At 36.2% G+C, this 24,303-nt stretch overlaps 1 protein-coding gene across 19 annotated transcripts in view; it reads left to right on the top strand.

Annotated features, from left to right (window-relative positions):
- Positions 1–24,303, top strand: part of PAM (peptidylglycine alpha-amidating monooxygenase) — a gene marked incomplete at both ends in the record, with an annotated part of 173,109 nt that overhangs the window by 33,796 nt on the left and 115,010 nt on the right. For all 19 annotated transcript variants that reach the window (XM_080711033.1, XM_080711044.1, XM_080711045.1 and 16 more), the window contains one exon: positions 12,585–12,642. In XM_080711033.1, the coding sequence (XP_080567159.1) occupies positions 12,585–12,642 (58 nt within the window). The remainder of the gene's footprint in view (positions 1–12,584; positions 12,643–24,303) is intronic.

Genomic DNA, 24,303 nt, shown 5'->3' on the forward strand with positions numbered 1-24,303 from the left:
ATTGTTTTATTTTGTTATGTCTTTTTAGGCAGTTTTCGAAATGTTACCCAGGCTGGCCCCAAACCTCTGGGTTGAAGTGATCTTCCTGCCTTAGCCTTGCAAGTAGATAAGGCTACAGACATACTACCACACCAGTTTCAGGTTTTCTTATAGTACCTGCAAAGGGCACTGACTATAGAAATTTAATTATGTAACGATGACAATTTGAGATTACTTACTTTCACTTTATTTACCATACTTTGTGTCTGTGCATGTAATGTATGTTAGCTTAAGAAAATATTTTTTAAAAACAGTCAATTTTAAAGCACTGAATTGCCAGGTATGGTGGCACATGATTTTAATTCTAGTACTTGTAAGGCTAAGACAAGAGGATTGCAGTTTCAAGGCCAGCCTCAGCTACTTATTGAAGCCCTCTGCAACATAGTAAGACCCTGTTTCAAAATAAATAATAAAAAATAAGGCCGGAGGTATAGTCCAGAGATAGAAGGCCCCTGAGTTCAATCATCAGTACCACAAAATAAAGCATAGAATGTGTGTGTGTGTGTGTGTGTGTGTGTGTGTGTGTGTGTGTGTGTGCGCATTGTACTTGGAATTCAACCTAGGGGCATTCTACTTCTGAGCTACACCTCTAGATATATTTTATTTTTTTATTTTAAAACAGGGTCTCACTAAGTTGTGATGGGCCTTGATAAGTTGTTGAGGCTGGCCTCGAACCTGTTATCCTCTTATTTCAACCTTCCAAGTGCTATGATTAAAGGTGTGCACCACCACACCTGGCTCTGAGTTTCATTTTTTAATTTACTTTTTGTCTCATATTAGAAATTTTCCAAGCTGGTTTAAAGAATGATATTATGTGCTGAAGGCAGTATTTGTATTTATAATATAAAATGAATTGATGACAAATAAAGGCATATCTGGAAAATGGACATTAGAAGTTTCCATAGCTATTTTGTTCATTATAATAATAACTCCATTAACTATATGACAATTATCCACCCCTGGGAGCTTAGAAGACAACCTTTGTAAAGTCATTTTTCCCTTGAATTACTAATATTGTCTTTGAATGGAAGTTGTTAAATTATAGTCAGACAAATTTGGTTTGATAGCCCTAAAAAATAAATAAAATGCAGAAAGGAAAAAATGACTCAATGCCTGGAAACTATTTTTGTAGGAACAGGTCCTTTATGAAAGGTCATTAGTCATGCACATAACAAAATTCAACAGCCTTATTCAATGAACATTCACTATGTTCTCAGTTCCTATGGTAGGTGGTGTTTGGGAATAGAAAGCAAAATATATCAGACCTTTAGCCCTTAAAACATAGTCTGCTAGAAGCTGTACTATAACTGTCTAATGCTTACATATAGATGTTTATTGCATGCAAAGAAAAATCAAAGTACATTCCAAAGAATATTTTTATGTTTAATTTTATAGTTCCTCTTAAAAGTTTAAGACAAAGGATGCAAATCTGTTGAAGTGTTTGTTTTTTATATGAGCTAAAAGTCTAAGAAGAATGAATAGGTCACAGAATCACTATGAGGGAAGTAGAGAGAAACAGAATGACTTTGCCCTTGATCATTGTACTTAAACATATGACTCCATCATTAAACATAAGCACCTTGTCATTGTCTTCTTGTTGTACCACTTTTTGGGGGAAAAAAAGTATCATTTTTCAGAAATCACAGTTGCCTTATAGTAACTTCAGGTTGACTTGACTTTTTCTCCTTTATTTTCCTCAAGATCATCAGGTGGTCTTAAATGCAAATTGTTTTTTTCCATTCTCCTTGTTATATTTTACTATACTTTGTCCACTAGTTAAGAGATGCAAAACAAAGCAACCAAAGTCTAATGTGGACTACCAGACCCTGTGTTAGGTGCCACCACTACTTTTCCATTTCAGCTTTTTTTTAGGAGTGTTTTTCAATTGCTGTTCAGTTTTTTTATTTTTATGTGGACCATATCTAAAATGACATACATTCAAACTGTGCAGTTCAACTTTTTAAAAAATGTAGTTTTATTGATGCATTATAATTATACATCATAATGAGGTCCAGGATGATAGAAGCATCCATGCACACAGCATTTGGTGTGTTTGTCTCAAGATCCCATCTTGCTCCCTCCTTGTCCTTGATATCACTCCTCAGCATTGATATCTTCATATGTGCACATAGCATTGTATATACTGCTTCCTTCATCAGATGTCTTATTTTCCCACCCCATTTCTCTAATTTTTCAGTGTTCTGCTGGTATCTCTTTCCATTTACCTGAAGTCACTTTTGTTTTCCAATTTTTCTCTACCTTCCATATATGAGAGAAAACATGGCCCTTCACTGTCTGAGGCTGAATCGTCTCACTTAACATAGTATTTTCTAGTTCCATCCATTTTCCTGGAAACTTCATAATTTTGTTCTTCTTTTTGGCTGGGTAAATTCCATTGTGTGTAATATGTACCAATTTCATAACCCATTCATTCTTGATGGACACCTAGGTTGGTTCCACAACTTGGCTAATGTGAATTATGTTGCTATAAACATGAATAATGCAAGTGTCACTTTAATATTCTGATTTTAGTTCTTTTAGAAAGATCCTCAAGAATGGTATAGCTGGGTCATATGGTAATTCTATTTTCAGTCTTCTGGAAAACCTCCACATTGATCTTCATAAAGGTTATCCTAATTTGCAACCCCACTAACAGTATATAAGGTTTAAACATGTTCCTCCCTGTCTATATGAACAAAATCGTTTTTATCAGTCTTACCAAGTTTTCTCCAATTATAGGGCTCTGAAAAAATTATTTTCTATGATAAAAAATTGTTAATTCCTCTTTCCCATATAATTTTCTTTGAATTACTGGCTTTTGTAGCAGCCTCTACTTCCCACATGTAGTACTTAAGACATTAAAGATTTAGCATTTATTTGTGTGACTATTTCTCATCTAAACTAGGAAATTATAAGCTTTATGAGGAGAGAGAATGAAAAAAAAATATATATATATATATATGAGAGAGAGAGAGAGAGAGAGAGAGAGAGAGAGAGAGAGAGAGAGAGAAAGAAAACAAACACCACCCAGGTCACTCGAATAAACACCCAGGTCACTCTACACTGAGCTATATCCCCATTCTTTTTAATTTTTTATTTTGAGAGAGGGTCTCACTAAATTACCCAGGCTGACTTCGAACCTACGGAGACTATATGTACTTTGTTCACAGCTTATGAATGTAGCACAGTGGTTCCTGCGAGTTGCTCAACATGTAGGTTTGTTAACTGAATAAATACATGAGTAGAATAATGCATTTCTACATGGGTAATAGAAGAGATTAAAAGGTAAGCAGTTATTAGCAAAAATATCCATGACAAAATATATTATGATAGACCCAGGACAAACAAAAATTTAGAAGACCACTTTGTTTTGTGATGGTTCATTTTAAACCTTAAGAGAAAAGAATACACCTCAAGTAATAAAGTGGTTGATAGACACTTTCAAGTCTGGGGCTCCTCTTCTGGGATGCTGTGCTGTCCTGGTATCAAATGTAACCACGGAACATAGAAACATGGTAATTGGACTAATTATTGAGTAGTCTTTTCCAAATAGATTTGATAAGTACAGATTCCTATCATTTGTGCTGGCAGAGAGAAAAATGGGGGTGGATAGTTCGTATTTGTGACAAGTTTATAAAATAGACCACTTCTACATTCAGGGGAACTTGAGGAAAGTATAAGACACTACCCTCAAGTTGGGGAAGATGAATCATGCGGATTGTCAGCAGCCTCTGTTTAAACAGCAGTTTCCCTTGTGTAATTCCTCCCCCTGCCCTGCAACCAGGAAGCCAAGGGGGATCTACCATTATCACCACCATGTTGTCATAGGCAATTAATTATAGACCATTATCAATATGTTCCTCTGTGTTTACTTATAAGTGAAAGTGTGTGAAAACTCTAAGACAGCTGTTCCCTTACCAAAATATTTCTTCGCTCATCATTGGCTCCTTCAGACTCGCAATTCCCAAAGAAGAGCCCTTGCCAGGAAAGACGCTTCCGTTTGAGCTACTTGGCATTGAGAAGCTTGTCATAACCAGCCACGGTGTGATTATAGTTTAAAATGCAAATGGGATTCTGGGATGAATCAACTGAAGGATAAAATTCTTATGAAAAAGTGATGCTGTATAAAACCCTAATTAAGCAGCATCTATAACACAGGTTTCAGTTCAGCCTTTCTTAAGCTGTGAGTTTATTGTCACCAAAGGAGGTAGACATGTACAGGATTCAACAGATATTTATAGAGCTTGCAGTGTGTGCCAGGCATTATTCTAAATGCTGAGGATGCTTGACAGACACGGTTACTAGAAGATTGCATTCCTGGTTGGGATAAGCATCCAAAAATTTGGTGTGGATAGTGTTGAGCTTAATAATAAGGATAATAATGAAGCATTTTGGAGAATCATTTGGAGTGATTTTAACATTAAACTTTACTGTATTTCTTCCAGAATCTAAGTATAAGTCACCATATAAAATAAACATATATTTAATTTATGTGGTAAAGGAAAATAATAGAGAAAGGAAAATGAGAATAAACTACATATAAATGTGACAGTTTAAGGAGGGGGGCATGATGACTATGCCTGTTACTACAGTACTTAGGAGGTTTAGACAGGAGGATTGTAGATTTGAGGACAGTATGTGCTAATTTAGTGAGACCGTTTCAGAATTAAAAAGGGGGAGGGCTCGGTTATAGATTAAAGCCAAAGTTCCCCTCAGTTCAATCTCCATTACTAAAAATAATAATAATAATCATTGTCACCATCATCATCATCACCAAAGTGACAGTTTAAGTAATTTTAAATGAAACATTTTAAATTCTGGTTTCAGAGAGGTAGCTTTGTAAACCTGAGTTTTTCATTCCAGAAAATCTTTTAAGCTTTTGAATAATGTCCCTTTGCTCTAGCTCCTTTTTATACTAGGATGAGACGAAGTGTACATATTCCACTGAGAAAATATAAGCTTTTTAGGTGTGTATTCGAGTCACTTTGGCACATAGCAATTTGGTTCTATTACCTATTTTGGTTATATATCTTAGTATTAGTCAGGGTTCTCTAGAGCCACAGAACCAATTATATATATATATATATATATATATATATATATATATATATATATATATATATATACAGATATAGCTATAGGTATAGACAAATGAGGGGGGATTTATTGGGGGAAATTGACTCACATAATCATAGAGACTGAGTAGTCCCTTGACGAGCCATCTGCCAGTTGAAGATCCTGGGATGTTCTTAGCATGGCTCCGTCCAAGTTCAAAGGCCTGAGAACTTTGGGATGTCTGTTGTGAGTCCTAGAGTTCAAAGTCCAGAAAGTCTGGTATTCTGATGGGCAGAAAATAAAGCAGGAAAAAAAAGAGTGTATCCCAACCTCCAGGAGAAAAAAGATTCTCTACCTTTATTCTTTCTAGATTGGATGTGCTCACCCACACTGAGGGGAGAGTTTTCCCCAACTAGTCAGCTCAGACTTACACCCCATTCTCCTTGGAAACACCCTTAGAGACAGAGGTGAAAACAGTGTGTTGTACCTCTCTGGTATTCCTTCATTCAGTTAAGTCTAAAATTAACCATCTCACTTAAGTCTCTCATATGTGGAAGCTAGGGAGTCTTCTGGATAACAGAGGGACTTGAGATAATGGAGAAGAAACGCCAGCAAATCGAAGCAGGTGGTCGGGGGCAAGGGGCAGGGGCAGAATCAATGAAGAGAACACTTCCATTGACATGATATGCATATGTGAGAATACCAGGGCCAATCTCAGTATCAAGTCTGGGGAAGGAGAATGGGGAAGGAGCCAGGGGAAAGCTCACCAAGTACTGTGTGCACATGTGTCACTGTAACTATGAGCTGCGTGTGACACTGTAATGTACCAGTAAAAGTATTAAAAATGAAAAAAATAAAAAGCAAGCATTTGAAATGAAGATTTCAGCCTACTGTCCCAGCAACAGTTTCTTCCAAATTTTATTTTCTACCCTCCAACTGCTTTAAGAACACAAAAATTCATTTAAAAATAAAAGAAAGGGGAAAATAAAATTAACCATCCCAGGCCAATCTTTATAAAACTTTGAAAAATAATATTCCAGTATTGTTTCTTCTTGTAATCAAAGACCTCTTCTTATTCTGCACTTCTCCTTGGTTGGACTGACAGAACTACCAGCAGCCCTGAGATTTCCATTAATTCTTTGCAGAACTCAAGTTATTCAAAACCAGAGCGAGCACCATGTGAAAACATAGAAGTCTACAGCTCAGTAACCATTGTCTGAATGAAATTTTCCATGTGCATGATCTGTGGTTAAAACAGTGCTTACTACCCACTTTCTGAGCAACATCTCTAAGACAAAAAGTCACAGTGGCTACAATGAGATGGCTCTACTGGCTCTATAAAATTTTTTTAATTGTATATGTTAATTTTTTTTTATTATTATTGGGTATGTTTAAGGTACACAGCATGCTGTTTTGATATTTATTCACACAGTGAAATCATTATTACAGTTAATCATATTAATTTATCCATTATCTTCTACAGTCACCTTTTTCAGTAGTTTTGATTATTTAACAAGGAACAATTGTGACAAGTTATTAAAGAACATACTATACACAATATTTCTATGGTTTATAGCCTGTTTACAAAGAACAGCCAATTTGCAGATAGCCATATAAATAAGTAAAAAAAGTATAATGTCCAAATAAAACTGGGTCATATTATCTATTTGTTTACCTATTTGTGGTCACCACATTCAACAGTCTCCTTAAGAAAGGCAGTCTGGGGGAATTCTTCAAGTCTGCACAATAAAATGTTATTACCAGTCAGGATCAAATCATAGCACTCTACACCAGAATCTAAATGGTACCTTTGGTTTCCCAAAACAAAAATTACTGGTTTTATGTGAACAGGTTTCATGTGCAATAGTATGCAGATGGTTTTGTTTGTCCCATATTAATTTAAATAAGCAATTGATAGTATTAACTTTTTTCCCCACAGAAATCACTACATCTCTGTCTCACAAATGACTTATTCAAAGTAAAGAATGCTTTCCTCTTAAATAGTTTAAGCAGGATGTTACTGAACACTGTTGTCTACATGAAAATGGTGGGTTAAAATGAATGGCAATAGAATATCATTAGGAGAGTTTTTAGTACTCGAGGATTTTTTTCTCCCATTTCGAGCATACTCTCTTCTTTTGTTAGAAAAATGTGCTTTTCTTGGATAGCTCCCAATAGGAGCAGTGAAGAGGCATCAGCAATATCACATCCCTCTTGATTCAGATTTGGCTGATGTGCCAAAACAGCTAGCTAGCACTGGGAGATGGCGCTTTGTACGTCCATATTATTTCTTTTTTTTCTACATCTGAGCCTTATGTTAGCAGTTTGGATCCGTAATATTTTACAGACGGTCCCCTGGCACCACGTTCAGATAGTGTTCTTCCCACGGAGAGAAAAAGGGGATACATGATGATGATATATGGAAAATTGTGAGAGGTTGCACTGGTAGTTAGGTTTGAATTATAGAAGCATCCTTTCTAAGACAGTGTGTTCAAATGAAAAGACTATTATTATAATGGGCAGTAAGGTGCTGGTTTTGTGTGTTCAGAAGGTGTAAGGAGAAGCATTGAACTGAGTTATGTATGTGTATTCAAATTGCTTTGTAGAAACAAAATGGTGATGAAATTAAATATCTATGGCTCTAGTCTATACATTGTCAACAATATATACTTTGTCAACAAGATTTTGTGACCTGTTCTGGGTGCTATTAAAAATTTAGGCTACTTGGACTAAAAATGTCCTTTTATACTTTATGTGTCTTTGATTCCCTTATTTCTACCACTCATCCAATAAACAACTAAAATTGTGTATTAAGAACACACCATCTTTTCTTTTAAAATATTAGAGAGGCTTGAAATATAACCTTTTAAGCCAGGCATGGTGGCACTCCCTTGAAATCCCAGTTTTTGAAAGGTTGACATAGGAGGATCACAGGCTCTTAGCTAGCCTCAGCCACGTAGTGAGGCCTTCCGCAACTTAGTGAGCCCCTGCTTCAAAATAAAAATATAATAAATAGAGCTGGAGGTGTAGCTCTGAGGTAATTTGCTCCTGGGTTCAATGCCTAGTACTGCAACACACACACACACACACACACACACACACACACACACACACACTTTTATTAGCTATCTTTTCATAGTGAAAAGAAGTGCTTTAGAGGACTGGTTACACATTCCATTTATCAACTCTTATTTGTTACTTATCTTCTTTAGTTTCAGTTTTCCATTCTTAAAATTATGTCTGTAATAATCTATCTGATAGAGTTATCCTGGGAAATACCTAAAATGAAACTGCTTGAATGAAAGAAGGGGCTTAATAAGTATCCTCCTTTCACAAAGTATCATATCCTGAGACTTGATAGTGTACTTATATCATCCGACTTCTTAAAATATTGTTGAATGGAGGTTATAGGTTCATCGTACTGTTAAATAGTATTCTTAGTGTGCCTCATGCCAGAAAAAAACACAACTGGTTACTTGCTCCTATCAGGAATGTAATGATTTTAAAACTTGGAGCAATGCAGTGTTCAACAATTTTTTTTTTTTTTTGGGTGGTACTGGGGTTCCTGGAAGCCCTTCTCCCTCCGGGCTACACTCCCAGACCTATTTTATTTTTGGAAACAGGGTCTCTTAAGCCAGCACGGCTGGCTTCAAACCTGCGCGATCCTCCTGTCTCCGCCTCCCAAGCACGGGGATTACAAGTGTGAGCCACCACGCCCTGCTTCAACATTTCTTGATAGGGTTGCCTTTGAAGTTTTTTGTTATTTTTTGTTGTTGTTGTTGTTGTTTTTTGGTGGTGGTACTGGGGTTCCTGGAAACCCTTCTGCCTCCGGGCTACACTCCCACACACCTTTTTAAAAAATATATATATATATATATTTTTTAAATATACATTTTTAAAAATATATTTTTATTTGGAAACAGGGTCTCAAGCCAGCAAGGCTGGCTTCAGACCATTGCGACCCGCCTGTCACAGCCTCCTAAGCACAGGGATTACAAGTGTGTGCCACCACGCCCGGCCAAAGTTGTTTTTTAAGACGGCATTTTTTGATCATGGGGTTTGTCATAGTTAACTATGTGAATACACTTTATTATATAATTAAATTCTTAAACTGACTGCTGCTTATAGCCCAGAATTTCAGTTTAAAGTACCCAGGCATTCTTGTTGACCTACTATAGATGTTAACCTGTATTGCTGAAGTAATATTCTGTAATCACCTACATAACCTTTCTGTTCCTGTATTACAAAGAGCTCATTATGGTTTGGTGGAGGCGATTGTCCGACTCATTCTCCAACAGATTATATATCTTTTTTTAAAAAAGCCCTCATTTACTTATGAAGACATTTAATTTTATTTATATAGAGAGTTTAGTTTCTTAGATAAATAGAGGAGTGAAGATTTTTAATGCTGGCCAGGATCACAGTATAACTACATTAAAATTTGACGTGAAGAAAGTGGCAAGGAAGATACTTCATTATTTCTGGTGATCTCTGAGGCATTGACCTGAAGGCTTTTAATCCTAACTTCTTTGACACTAACTACCTGAATTCCCTTAAGTGCATCAATACAGTAATCTTTCTATGAATCAGCTTTCATTTCTATTTTTATCTATTTTGTGGTACTGAGGATTGAACCCAGGGACCTTTTACCTCCAACCTACATGCCCCCTAGCCCTTTTAATTTTTTGTTTGGAAACAAGGTCTCACAACTTGTTTGGAAACAAGTTGCTGAGAATCTCGCTGTGTTGCTAAGGCTATCCTCAAAACTACAGCCTTCCCATATCAGCCTCTTAAGCACTGGGATTATAGCCATGCATCACCATGCCTGGCTTTCCATTTCTGTTTTTAAGAACTGCCTGTTAGACCTATTTACACAGCATTTTAATGAAAGTAAAGTGAAACAACATTAAATTGCCAGTCATTGAGGCACACACTTGTAATCCCAGTACTTGGGAGGCTGAGGCAGAAGGATCAGAGGTTTGAAGCCAGTATCAGCACCTTAGTGAGGCCCTCAGCAAATAAGCAAAACCTTGTTGTACAAATAAATAAATAAATAAAAATAGGGATGGAGTGTGGCTTCAAAGTAAAATGCTCCTGGGTTCAAAAAAGAATATATATATGCTTACTCGTATTCAGTCATCCTGAGAAAACAGACGTTCTATATGAGTTATTTTTAGAATTGGCTTCTCCAGTTCAACTGTGCAAATAAGCAATGCTTTTTTTTTTCTTTACATAGATCCTGAGATTTCAACTTCATCCTAGAAACCAACTCATGGTAGCAAAATAGTCCCAGAACAAAATTACCATGCCTTTTATAGTTAAAAAGAAAGGAATAAATTACCTTTTTCTATTTTCAGTTCTACTGAACTATGGTCTTGAGAGCTTTCAGCTAAAGGCAAATTATTGATTTTATGCACAGTATATCTTTAAATTTGCTCATATTTAGAAAAAGTTTTACTTTCTCTCCTAACAGCATTATTCTTTATCTTTCTTTATCTTGAAATAAGGCATACAAGTAAAATCCCAAATCAGAGTATGACATAGTATATGGTAGGACTCTGATGTGATGTCTAATGTAGAATTTATCTCCCAAAATAATTGTGTAGAATTCTTCACAGGGCCTCCTGTATTTCTCTGTCTCTGTCTCTGTTTCTGTCTCTCTCACTCCTCTTGTCTTTTTTTTTTCCAACTGACTTTAATAACTCTGGAAAAACACAGTTGAAATCTGAACATTTTTTCATTATTAGAGAAGTTGTAATCCAAGAATATAAGTTAATAGAAGAAAGACATTTTTAAACTACCCTGTCTTTTCAAATTGAGCAACTAAAAATAAGACTAGTCACCATATAAATCTGTTCATTACTGAGATAAATAGCTATTTCCTTTATTCTTCGTATTGTTTGTGATCATGGTGCTTAGTCTGTTGTTTTCTTTTTGATGATTTTGGGGATCTAAACAAGACCTAAATTCTTAAATGTTAGGATACTTATTTGAGCCCTCTTGTTTTCTAACACAGAAGTAAAACTTAGGTTAAATTCACAAATTTTAGGTACAAATCAGTAGATTTAGAGACACCCATCCAATCTCTATTCATGTTAGTAGTGCTTTTTTAATTTAAGCATTGTATGAATTATTAAATGGGTGCAGGCTATCCTGGTAGTAGGCATATGCTCAACCGTAGCACATACTTCACTGCATATGGGTTTTCCATTTAGGAACTAGAGTGTATAGATCTTCAGAAGTACATTCTCCTTAAATTGAAATTTTTAATCACTAACTACTCTTTTTCTTCTTTCATTTCTTTATTTTAATTTATTTTTATTTTAGAAACAGGGTGTCACTCTATTGCCCAGGCTGCCCTTGAACTCCTGGGTTCAATCAATCCTCCTGCCAAGGAGCTGAGACTGCAGGCATACACCACCATGCCTGAATTACTAAAAAAAATTCAATATGTTTTTAGTGAAAAAAAAAGATCATTTAGATAAAGACCAATAGCAAAAAAGAAAGAATATTTAGGTTAATATTGATTTCTTCAATGGACTACATAAAAATTTTAAATAGAGAACAACTAAATGCAGTATTATATTTAAGATCAGCTTTTATTCATTATATTTTTCTAATATTTGGGGTATTTGTAAAGTGATTCAAGAAATTAATTAATTTTGTAATTAGCAAAGATGGTCAAAACTAATTCACCATTTTCTTTTTTATAGTTGTTATTTTTGTACTTTTATTGGTGCTCTATAATTATATATTATAGCAAGGTTCAAAGTCATGTAAACAAAACATGCACACAGGTCTTGGTGTATTTCCCTTCAGGTCCTGCCCCATGACCCACCCTTCCCTATACCAAATAATAAGATTGGTAATGATACCTTAATATACAGACACAGCATAATTTGAACCTTTTCTTTTATCATTTCTTCTTTTTCCCCTCCTCACCTTCCTTCCCCTATCACCTTCCACTATTCTGCTGTTTTCTCTCCTCCATTATCTGCAGACCCTTTAACTTCCTATTTTCTCTCTAATTTCCACATATGGAAGAAAACATTTGATCCTTGACTTTTTATGACAAGCTGATCTTACTTAGCATAATATTCTCTAGTTCCATTCAATTTTCAGAAAAATGACATACTTTTGTTGCTCTTTGTGGCTATAATTCTTACCAATTTCAAATTAAATATATTAAATTTTTAAATATTGTTATATAAGAATCTAGAACATTGACTTTTAAGTGTTACAATACTAAGAACACGACTCATGATAATTATTTCATGTGTAGGACCTAAAAAATAGTTTAGGGAAGAAGCTTAGGAAAATCTCTTTGGGTTCCTAAATTCTAGACTGACCTGCCACCCTCACAGCCTCACCTACTGGGGCCAGTACTTTCTTTGCAGTCATAGAAGCCATGCTTTTAATAGTTATTTTTTCTTTCTTTCTTACTAGCAGCAGCAGTCTAATCGAATTTTGTATCTTTCTTTCTTTAATAGTCTGATACATACTTCTGCATGTCAATGCGCTTGCCCGTGGATGAGGAGGCCTTCGTGAGTAAGTATTAATTGGATGGTGTGTGTGAGGGAAAAGGGTGGCAGTTGAAGGGAGAATGGCTATTTGAAATCAGTGAGAGGATCTCTTTGATGGTTATGAGCATATTAATCTTTTACTGTCAAGCTTCTAAAACGCATTCATCATGCTTAATGCAGAAACAAACCAGAGACAGCCGCTGAGAGACAAGAGCACAAACTGTATCTGGAGAGATTCATGAGTAATGGTAGCTAAGGAGTTGCATGCAGATGTCAATGGTCACTGATACCATGCAATCCCATTCTGTATAGTATTGGCTTTCTGTCTGTGGCTGAATGCTTAATTCTACTCCACTCAACAGACTGTTTATTTACCTCCTGGTTCATGCTATAAATCGACTGCACTTAGAATCATCACAGGGGAATGGAATATTTTACCTGTCAGACAGGTAGATGGATAAGGAGGCAGGGAAGCAAGGAGGGAGGGAAGGAGGGGCAGAGAGAAGCAAAAATGGGAGAGAGGAAGGGAAGGGAGGAAGGAAGAAAGAAGGGATATCCATTCTGTTGTTTATATTATAGAGTAAGAGGACTTTTAAATGACAGTTACTTCCTCAACTGAGCCTTTAAATCAGACAGGCAAAGTGACAAAGTGCCATCTGTTTCTATCTAGCTTGTTTTAATTTAAACATCCCTTATGACAGACTGTTAACTGTTTAGGGAAGAGATATGATTGCCAAATTATTCAAGGATCTTTTTTCCCACTTTCCCTTTCTGGTTCGAGATGTTGATTTTGGAAAATGATGGCACTGAGAGCTGTATGCTGATCCCTTGAAACTAATTTTCAAGTGGGCCATCTGAAACTGCTATTATGTGAATTGTAAAATGTGTGCCATGTAGCTTTGGGGCAGTCTGAGGATGAATTTTCATGAGCTGTTCCCCAAGGAATGTGTATTATAGACCTGCAAAGCCAGAACGATGCACATTTATTTTTTCCTCTGCACTTTAGTAGCAATCACAACAAAACATACAATCTATAACAACACTTCCAACAAAATTGGCTCCATTGTTAATCCCTCAGAATGAAAGTCCTACTATGAGAAATGAGTCCTACTATGAGACATAGCTTGCTGTTTTGTATAGTGTTTAGACATATCCAAGAAAAAAGTTAGAGCTGGGTGTGCTGGCTTGTGCCTGTGACCCCACTACTTGGAAGGCTGAGACAGGAGAATCAATCATAGGTTCAAAGCCAGCCTCAGCAACTTAGGCCCTCAGTAATTTAGTGAGACCTTGTTTCCAAATAAAAAATATAAAGGGCTGGAAGTGTAGCTCAGAGGTAGAATGCCGCCGGGTTCAATCACCAGCATCACAAAACAAACAGAGTTCTTTGAGTAACCCCCAGTGTGATTTAAGAATATAAATACATAATCAAAGTATCTTTAGTAAGACTTTCTAAAATTTTATATCCACATGTTTGGGAGCCTAGGAGAAAATAATATTTACTCATAGAAGTAATTTTACATTAATATTTTCTTTACTAATATATTTTCTTGGTTTGAGTTCAGGGATAGTTTTAATTTCTACCACTTCACAGTAGCTTTTAAAAGAATGTTACCCTACACACCTGTATAAATATGGTCATCCTGTGTTGCTGCGTTATTATGGGTCTCACACGAACAGTTACTGGTTTGTTTTTGGAGGTTGGTGGTAGTATAATGATTCCAGGGCTAGTGGCTCTAAGGACTATAAATATATATCCTGGCATGTGTTATTGCCCTTCTAAAATATGTGTTTACTTTTACATAATTTAAAATTGAAAAGTACAAGTGAATATATTCAGTCAAATAGACTATTTGCTGCAGACACAAAAAGGGCAGTAGTCAAACCAGGATATTGTTTCTTATTTTCTTAGGCAACTTTTCTTCCAAGACTAAACTATTCCATCTCCTAAGGTTCTTAAATGGTCTTCTAATTCATAACTATTTTCAGAATTTCTTCCTTTCTTTATTGCTGGGAGGATTGCATGAATACTGAAGATTTTTTTTTTATCTGTTTAAAATGGGTTGTTTTGACTTTAATGTGAATCCTTTGATGTACTTTTCTTAGAGTATTTGCCACAGTGTATGGTAGCCAAAATTAAAATTGGAAAATTGAAAGCCAAAGGGAAATACCAAATAATCATTTATATAAAGGAATAAGTAAGGGGAACAGGTGGAAGTTTTAGTTGTGGAATAACCAGGGCTTTCTTCTCTAGAGCACGCTGATGGCATAGCAAATGAGCCTTTAGCAATTCTTTATGGCTCATCACAAATTCTGAATCTCTAAATATCTTATCATATAATGCTTGTTTTAAAACTTGATTGAAAATAGTGCTGTTCATTTTTAAAATTAAAAACAATTTTATAGCAGCTCCATTCATTCATTTCTTAAGGCATGGTTTTATACCTTCTGTTTTCATTATCTGTATTTTTAACTTATTTACATATATACTTATTTATGTATTTTTTTTTGGTACTAGAAATTGACTCAGAGGCCTTATGCCTCGCTATAGCCTATCCCTATTTTAGTTTTAATTTTGAAACTAGATCTTACTGAGTTGCTGAGTGCCTTACTTAGTTGAAGAGGCTAGCCTCAAACCTGCAATCCTCCTGTCTCAGCCTGTCAGCTACTGGGATTACAGCTGGATGTACCACTACATCCAGGGGCATTCTACCACTGAGCTACACTCCTAGTCCTTCTTTTTTAAATTTTATTTTGAAACAAGGTCTTGCTATATTGCTAAGGCTGACCTCCACCTTTAATCCTCCTATCTACTTGGGATTATAGGTATACACCACTGCATGTAGCTTTTTTGGCCATTTCTCTCGGGCACGCACTCATATCTCAATATCTATCTCTCTCTCTCTCTCTCTCTCTCTCTCTCTCTCTCTCTCTCTCTCTCTCTCTCTCTCTCTCTCTCTCTCTCTCTCTCTCTCTCTCTCTCTCTCTCTCCAGTGCTGAGGATGGAACCCTCTGGGCTATACTCCCAGACCTATTTTATTTGGAAACATGGTCTCACTAAGTTGCTGAGAACCTCTCTAAGTAGCTGAGGCTGACTTTGAACTTGATAATCCTCCTGTCTTAGCCTCTCAAGTGCTGGGATTACAAGCATACACCACCATGGCCGCCTTTTTTTTTTTTTTTTTTTGCCATTTTCTTAACATTTCAAATAGTCGACAATTTTACCTTTTTCCCTTAAATAATATTCTTGTTTTAATATAAGAAATACCTTTTAAAATAAATTTCACTTGTTTGTTAATTCATAAAACTTAAAAAATTCTCCTGTGTGCTATTTTGGGCCTAGGTAATGGGTATGTAAAGTATGATACATGTTCAGGAAAGTCACAGCCTAGCAGAATTCTAGAAAACAAGAATACAAATGTGGAAGTATACTAAAAAGACTTTCTCCTTGTACTTTTTAAATTTCTGGAGAACAAGTAAAAGCAAAGTACAAACCAGATTGCTTATTGCAACCATGACAAACTCTCTTAATGGTATCTAAAGTCAGAATTGCATTGAAGAATTCACAACTTTGGCTTTATATTTGAGTGACTAGTATATGATCCCCTGTGGGGGGGGGTACTGGGGTTCCTAAGAAATCCTTCTACCTCCGAGGTACATTCCCAGATCTATTTTATACTTTTTAAATTTTTTTTTTGGAAACAGGGTCTCTTAAGCCAGCATGGCTGGCTTCGAACCTGCACGACCCTCCTATCTCTGCCTCCCAATTGCGGGGATTATGAGCTTGCGCCACCACGCCTGGTTTATAATACACTTTAAAAAAAAATATTCTTCTTACTTTTGAGAAAATGCCATGTCAGTCATCATGGAATGCATGTATTTATGCCTGTCACACATACAATGTAATATGAACATACACTATGAATGATGTGTTTATATATCTGTATTAAAAGATTAAATGTGAACTAAAGTAAATATTTGGGGAAATACTCTAAAGATACAAATGTTTATGTATTGAACAAAAGTGTAGTTTTTCTTCAAGCATTGCTTTTGTTTTTTTTATTTTAATAATAAATCATACAATTGGAATGGGCAAGGTATGAAAGAATCAGCATTTGACCACTGAACTGTGGTGCTGTCTGAAAGGTGTTTTACAGACACTCAGAGGAATTGGTTCTGACAGTAGCCCACTCAGCCAAGAAATTTGACTGTCATCTTCATCCACTTGCTTCCCCTCACATGGATGACCAGTAAATAAATGTGTCTTTTTCTTAGTGAAATCTGGCAGGTCCCTATCTATCAAACTGCACTATACAAATGAGGTAGATGCCATTGAATTTAGAAGCAGATTAAATTAATCTAATGATTCATTGCTCTTCGTTTTCATGAGCTTCTCTCTTGAATGTGGAACAGTTTCTATTATGGAATTGCACAGTTAGACCTGAACATTTACAAATGTGACCTTTTTAAAACAAATTACATATTCAGGTGATGTTGGAAAGATTTTGAAAACTGTAGAAATCATTTAATTTTAATCATCCTTGTGGGTCATGAGATATTGTGACTGTAAATACCAAGGTCTAGCAGAGTACATTGCCTATATAAAGTGTGTGTGTGCATGTGTGTGTGTGTGTGTGTGTGTGTGCTCTCACATGCGCACATGCACACTCATGCATGTGCATGTGTGTGAGTTCATATCCCCATGCAATCACTGTAACCTGTTTGCTACCATAGAGTTGACAGAGCATTCATTTCTTCTCCCTACTAGGGTTTCCTCAAGCATGAATAATATATTCTTCTGTCTCCCAGATGATCATTGAGAGAACTTTCCAGCAGATACCATAGGAAAGGCTTCTTATTTCTTAGTGAAAGCTATTTGAAAAGAGCTACTATTGGTAGCACAAATAAGATACTGTAGACTCAAGGTCTCTGAGGAGTAGATAGGACCCACTTTCTTTGGTCACAATCATAAAGTAGACATTATTGCTATATACCTTGTATCTATCAGAGTCTCAGAATATTTCTCAAATATCCTCAATCAATCTGCACACAGTTATTTAACTAAGCAGTGACATTACCAAGTCACATAAAGGCCCTATGGTCATCCCAGATACCCAGATTTTTTTAAATTTTATTTATATGTGGAACATATTGAAAATGGTATACATTTAGACTGTTCTTGGTGCCCTCTCCCCACCCCCATTCCCTATCCTCCCCTCCCAACAATGAGTATCCAGGTTTACCATGCTATATTTATATTTTTATACAAAACTGGATGTAGCTCCTCCATTAATCAACCTCAGCCTTCTTCCTCTCCTATCCTTCCATTCTAGCTTTGATGAGATTTTGCCTCCATTATCTGGAGTCCTTCTTTTATACCCAGATATTTTCAACAAAACAGCTCCTAATAATTCCCAGACTTTTCTTGGGTAATAACACAGGGTGGGAAGGAGTACAGACCATTTCATTATATTTTATTAGATAACAGTAGGAAAATCTTCAATGAGATATATCTGTGTTTTTTTTTTCAAAAAACCTGTTTACCCAGCTGTATAAGGCAATAATATACAAAATGCCACCTCTCTAGTACAAAAGCCAACTCAGAAATTTCAGATTTGAGTCACATCTGATGTGTAGGTATCTTTCAGTGGTAGGAAATTTATAGGATTATGACAGGCAGTCATAATCCTATAATAATAGTTGAAGTAGCCACTTCAACTATTTCAATAAGACCTTCTTCAGTGGTCAGTTATAAAGAGATCACAGCGAACTCGATCTAGTCAGAGAAAATTACTTATGGGAGACAGTCAAGATTTAATCAGGACCTTGAAGGATGACCTATTTGGATATACAGAGGGACAGAGAATATTTCATTGACCAACAACATGAGCACAAAGGAACATATTGGACAAAAGTATGAGAGACAGCATCATAGACTGGTTTTATAAAGGAATCATAAAGGGCAAACTCTGAAACAAACCACTCTGTATTCAAATCCCAGACTCACTGCTTTCTAGGTACATGACCAGGGATGAGTTCCTATACATCTCAACCCTCAGAGCTCATGTTTTTGAAATGAAAAGAGACTATGTAGTCTTTGAGAAAAGTAAATGAGGCCCAACATAAAGCAAGCCCCCAGCAAATGTCAGCAGAGAGTGAAGAGTGGGAGATAGAGCAGTGGTCATCTTGAAAATGTGGTGACCAAGGAGAGTGGTCCAGTTTTTTTTCATGGCCTTAAAAAGCTAGAAAGGGATATTAATTTGATTCTATAGGCAAATAATAGGGAACTATTTTGAGAATGACATTACAAAAACAGGGCTTGCTTAATGCTACTTATGCTACTTTATCTTGCATGGTTTGACTGATAAAATCTGTTTATTGATTCTTTAATTGATTGTGGTAAATACCAGAAAGTTCAATATTAGCAGCCCATAATCTAGAAGTTTAGTTTTTTTTTTTGTCTTGAAATTTCTTTATTCAGATGTAAGGCTTTTTTACTTTAAATTTATATCCAACATACACAGGCTTGCTCAGCTGTCTTATTCTTGGTTAATTTGGTAACAGCAGCTGAAAGTCCCCATAAAAAAACACATCAAGTATTTTTTTATGAATTTTACATTATTGTCTATGCTAGTAAGGCTTGATGACAATTTCTCTATTAAGCTTTCTGATTAAAAATGTTCAAGCAAAAGGTCTTTTCTTTAGTGTAGAATTGCTTTATGGTTATGAGGCCAGCTCGCTGAAGATGATAGAGTATGCCATTGCTGCAAATTTTTAACATGCTGGCAAATGGACTGTAGTGCTGTGAGCTTTACATTTATCTATATCTTTTTGACCCAACTGCAAGATCATGAACATTATGGTTGATCATATCCTACACTTAAATTATAATTTAGAGCATTAATATTTCCAGTTCCTATTGGAATCGTTTTCAAAGTATAATCTTTATATTTTGGAAATAAAAATATTAAAGGCAATAGTACTGATATTTCAGAGCCTGTAATTTTTAAAATCATATCTCTTTGATAGTATTGTTTCTTAAACTTACACCTCTCCAGTTTTCCCTATTAAATATGGCTTAAAAGCACTAGCCATAAAGGATACTGACTCTTTATCACAGACAAAAATGTCATCACTAGAGGCTACATTTGTATACCTACTAGAGACCTCAGCCTGGAAAAATTGTAGGGCATCCAGCTAACACTAAATTATATAATACAGAGTCCAGGTTATCTTTTCGATAAAATAACTCAAAAGTATCTATTAATTTTTATCTTTAGAAACTCTTTTTATAAATTCATTTTCAAAGACATCTTATTTGTACTGTCTTCCCTGAACTTTATATGTATGTGTGTGTATGTGTGAAACTGGGGGTTGAACCCAGGGACATTCTATCTCTGAACTATACCCTCAACCCTGCCTTTTAGTTTAGTTTAGTTTACAGGGTCTCACTGAGTTGCTAAGGGCCTTACTAAATTACTGAGATTGGTTCTGACTCTGCAATCCTCCTGTCTCAGCCTTCCAAATACTGGGATTACAAGTATGCTTTACCACATGTGGCTTGCCCTGTACATTTAAAATAACAATACAAGGCCGGGCGTGGTGACACATACTTGTAATCCCCACGCTTGGGAGGCAGAGATAGGAGGATGGCTCAGGTTCGAAGCCAGCCGCGCTGTCTTAAGAGACCCTGTTTCCATATAAAAATATTTAAAAAAAATAGGTCTGGGAGTGTAGCCCAGAGGAAAAAGGGCTTCCAGGAACCCCAGTATCACACACACACACACACACACACACACACACACACACACACACAAATAATAATAATAATTAGAAGGAGAAGAAGGAGAAGAAGAAGAAGAAGAAGAAGAAGAAAGAAGAAGAAGAAGAAGAAGAAGAAGAAGAAGAAGAAGAAGAAGAAGAAGAAGAAGAAGAAGTAAAAAAAAATACAGCCCCAAATTAACTAGCTAACTAGAGCCTGAGTACATTTACACATTTGAATATATTCAGCTACTGAAAATGTGGACAATAGTGGACAATAGTTAGAATTCCCTATGGTTTACCTGGGAAAATTTTAAGACTTTAAAACCTGAAATGATCTCTGGAGGTTTTGTTGACATATTGATGGGAGAAGATTAACCCTGTGCTCCATGTTTTTACCTAACTCAACAGATAATCATAATGCATCAGCCCAAGCTAAAAAGATAAAATTATATTTAACAACATGTAAAAATATTCACAGCATACAAAGTAAGTCCCTACTATACATAATATTATTCCTCTGGGAGGGGAAGAATGTAATAATAATTATCTCTAATGCTATATATAGGCAAAAATTCTAGAATGCGAAGTTCTAGAGAACCAAATTTGGATTTTCTGGCCAGTTTTCTTTTTTTTTTTTTTTTTTTTTGCTAAGCATATTAATTAATCACTACGGATGGTATTTCTTTAATGCAAATCATTAGCTTAAAAGAGTGTTCCAGCCATTTCCGATGGTAATTTAGGATTGGTTACATGTGCATAGATATCTCCAAAAACACTGGTATCTCCACTTGGCTGTTTACATTCTTCACAATCCTTCCACGTCCTCAATCTGGCAGATTTATCAAAATCTGACATGTTGATCTAGACATCTACTTGGAAAGGAAAAATGGAGAGAAAGCCAAGTGGTAAATGAAGCACTCTCCTAAGTCATAATCTTAGAGAATTTTATGGCCCTGATTGTAGTCTGATGTTAGCTGAAAGAGGCCATAAATCCCAAACAACCTCATGCAGTTGTGACAAATTTTGCTTAGAACTCCACAAAATAGACCTAGTTATCTTTCTGCTCAGTGTGTTGCCCACACACGTACTTTCAAGTCTTTTCTTTTCAGATGACATAATCCTTAGAGAAACCTTCCAACCTGGGCTCTTTCAGGATCATGCTGTTTCCCTTAATTGGTTTGTCTGAGTCACTGTTTCTGGAGCGTTGGGCCTTCAAAGGCATTTGGTTCCCAAGACTCACCTATAAAATTGTCCCTGGTCTTGCGCATCAGGTGATCTGAACTATGGGCACTGGCTGAGGTTGAAGTACCACTTTCACTTAAGCAGCTGTCATCTTATTATTGAGTTGGAGGGGCTGGTAGCACTTTTCATCTTATCGGTTATAATATTCCCTCGCATCCTCGCAAAGCTGTGTTTCGAGCTATTTGTCACCATCCCAAGGCTGCCTTTGTTTATTCTGCCTGTCAGAACTGCACACTTAAATGCAGTTGTTTTTGTTATTATCCTCTAGCTCCCTTCCCCTCGGATCCTTTATTTCTTTGGTGTATGACGGGAACTGAAGGAAGGAGGAACTTTTTTTAAGATGTGGTTTTGTTTTGCTACATTCTGCTTTATGCTGTGTTGAAATTTCCCATGTAGTCATACATATACCGTGTACTCAGCGAACCTTATTCTTATTCACAAGGGGTGAGGTCATATTACTATTCCTATAATGATTAGGAATGAAGCAAACTCAAAAATGAACCCGTGAGATTCCTCTTTTCCCGTTGGGCCCCTTCCTGCCACAGGGTGGGCCTTCATTGAAACTGTCTAAGGGCTGCATTATTTTAAGGCATTTGCTGTTTGTTTTAGATTTACATTTTGATATGACTCTTTTTTTGCCAGGGGTGTTTTTCATTTCGACTTGTAATAAATTGTAATTGGAGCCATAATTATATAAATACTTGCATATTATACTTTTCCTTTAGGATATGAAAGAAAGAGGGTTAGTTGCTTGTTTCCATCCTGTACCAATAATTTATTTAGCATTTAAATTAGATCTGGAGTTTCTGAAGAAACTCCATGAGGATAAGGTGTAAAGGGAGAAGACTCTGAAGAGTTTTCTTTACTGCTGCTTAAAGGTATGGATCTGTGTCTCCTTTTAGGAAGGAAAATTAAATGCATATTTAGTAAGAATTCAATGTGGAGCAAACAAGTGGAATTTTGGGGGGAGAAGTAACCAAGGATTGAAAGCAGGGGTGTTTTACCTCTGAGCTACACTCTTGGCCCTATTTTATTTTTTATTTTGAAACAAGGTCTCACTAAGTTGCTGAGTCGGCCTTGAAGCTGCCATCCTCCTGTCTCAGCCTCCCAAAAATTGGGAATAAATACAGGCATGTGCCTTGATGCCCAGCAAGTAATGCTTTTAAAATGATATTTCAGATGAGAAAATATATGGTGGATGAATTAATTCTTTGAGTAATTAAAGTTTGCCCTTTACAGAGAACAGTTAGAAAATGTTCCTCTATAAGGAAAGGGCCAGTCAACTCCTTTCTTCCTAATGAAAAACCTGAGAGAATGAATGTGGTAGCCTTTGTTATCTATTCCTCTCTGGACAGATCTCTTACCTGAGTCTGGCTTATTACTATTCCACTTCATAGAATTACCGATGGCTCACACTATTTCTGAAAAGGTTTTTGCATCTTTTCACAGCATTAGACACACAGCATTAACATAAAAAGGAAGCTGCTGGTGTCTCTCTCTTGAATGAAGGCTCACAGTTCCCTGCTTTCTGGGACACTCTCTCCTGAGCCTTCCCTTGGTTCCAATTCATCGAGATGCTTTTGTTGGCTCTCACAGATTTTGAGTGATTCTCAAATAAATGATTCTCTGATTTCTTTCTGAAGGAAAAGTCCTAGGATTCCAACTCTCTGCTGGATGTTTTCACCTGAGATTTTAGCTGATGCTTGAAACCAGATTGTTTTTCGTCTAACAGTTTAATTCTTGGAGTTAACTTCACTTGGTCAGGTTAGTTTATTACTGAAATTCCAAGAATGATTCAGTGGTGAGAAATCTTTCCACCTATAATAATTAGATAATCTAAGGAGAGGAAATAATGCAATCATCTACATAAATTGTAAAAGGCGGAGGAGTCAGCCTCTTTTTGGCAATCTCTCATGCTTTGGAAGAGAGACTTTCTTTCCCCCTTAGGATGGAAAGACAATATAATCACACAAAAAAGTTACACATGTCCATAGACTGATATAAGCAATTGGATAAAAATGAAAGATTTCAAATGGGTACAGGATTCCAAATTGTACATATTTTGTTCTGAATTGAGAAGCATGGGCACCCCAACATTTATTTATTTTAATATCTCATATTGGTGAATGCTAGTCTCACATCATAATGTAGTTCAGAGTGATAGTGTCATACATGCAAACAGCACTGGTGGGCTTCTCCCAGCCACTCCACACTCTTCACCTTCTCCATACAGGATATTGACATTGGCAGTGGAATTCTCCCATATGTACAGTAGAAGTGTCTCCTTCACTTACCTCTCCCCACCAATCTTCACTACATTCCCCTAAACTACCTCCCTTATTCTGTTGGAATTTATTCTCCATTAAGTCTTTCTTGTGTCCAGATTCCTCCCCAGCTTCTGCAGATGAGAGAAAACATTTGACCTTTTCCTTTCTGTGACTGGCTAATCTCACTTAACAATGTTCTCCAGGTCTAGCCACTTTCCTGCAATTGACTCAATTTTGTTCTATATTGCTGAGTAGAATTCCATTCTGTATATATCCCATAACTTTGTAATCCATTCATCCATTGATGGACACTTAGATTGGTTTCGTAATTTGGCTATAGTGAATTGTATTGCAATAAGCATGAATGTGCAGTATCACTATAATTACAAGATATATCATATCAAAATAGATTTAAG

The sequence above is a fragment of the Muscardinus avellanarius genome (assembly GCF_963383645.1).
Source record: "Muscardinus avellanarius genome assembly, chromosome: 1".
NCBI lineage: Eukaryota > Metazoa > Chordata > Mammalia > Rodentia > Gliridae > Muscardinus > Muscardinus avellanarius.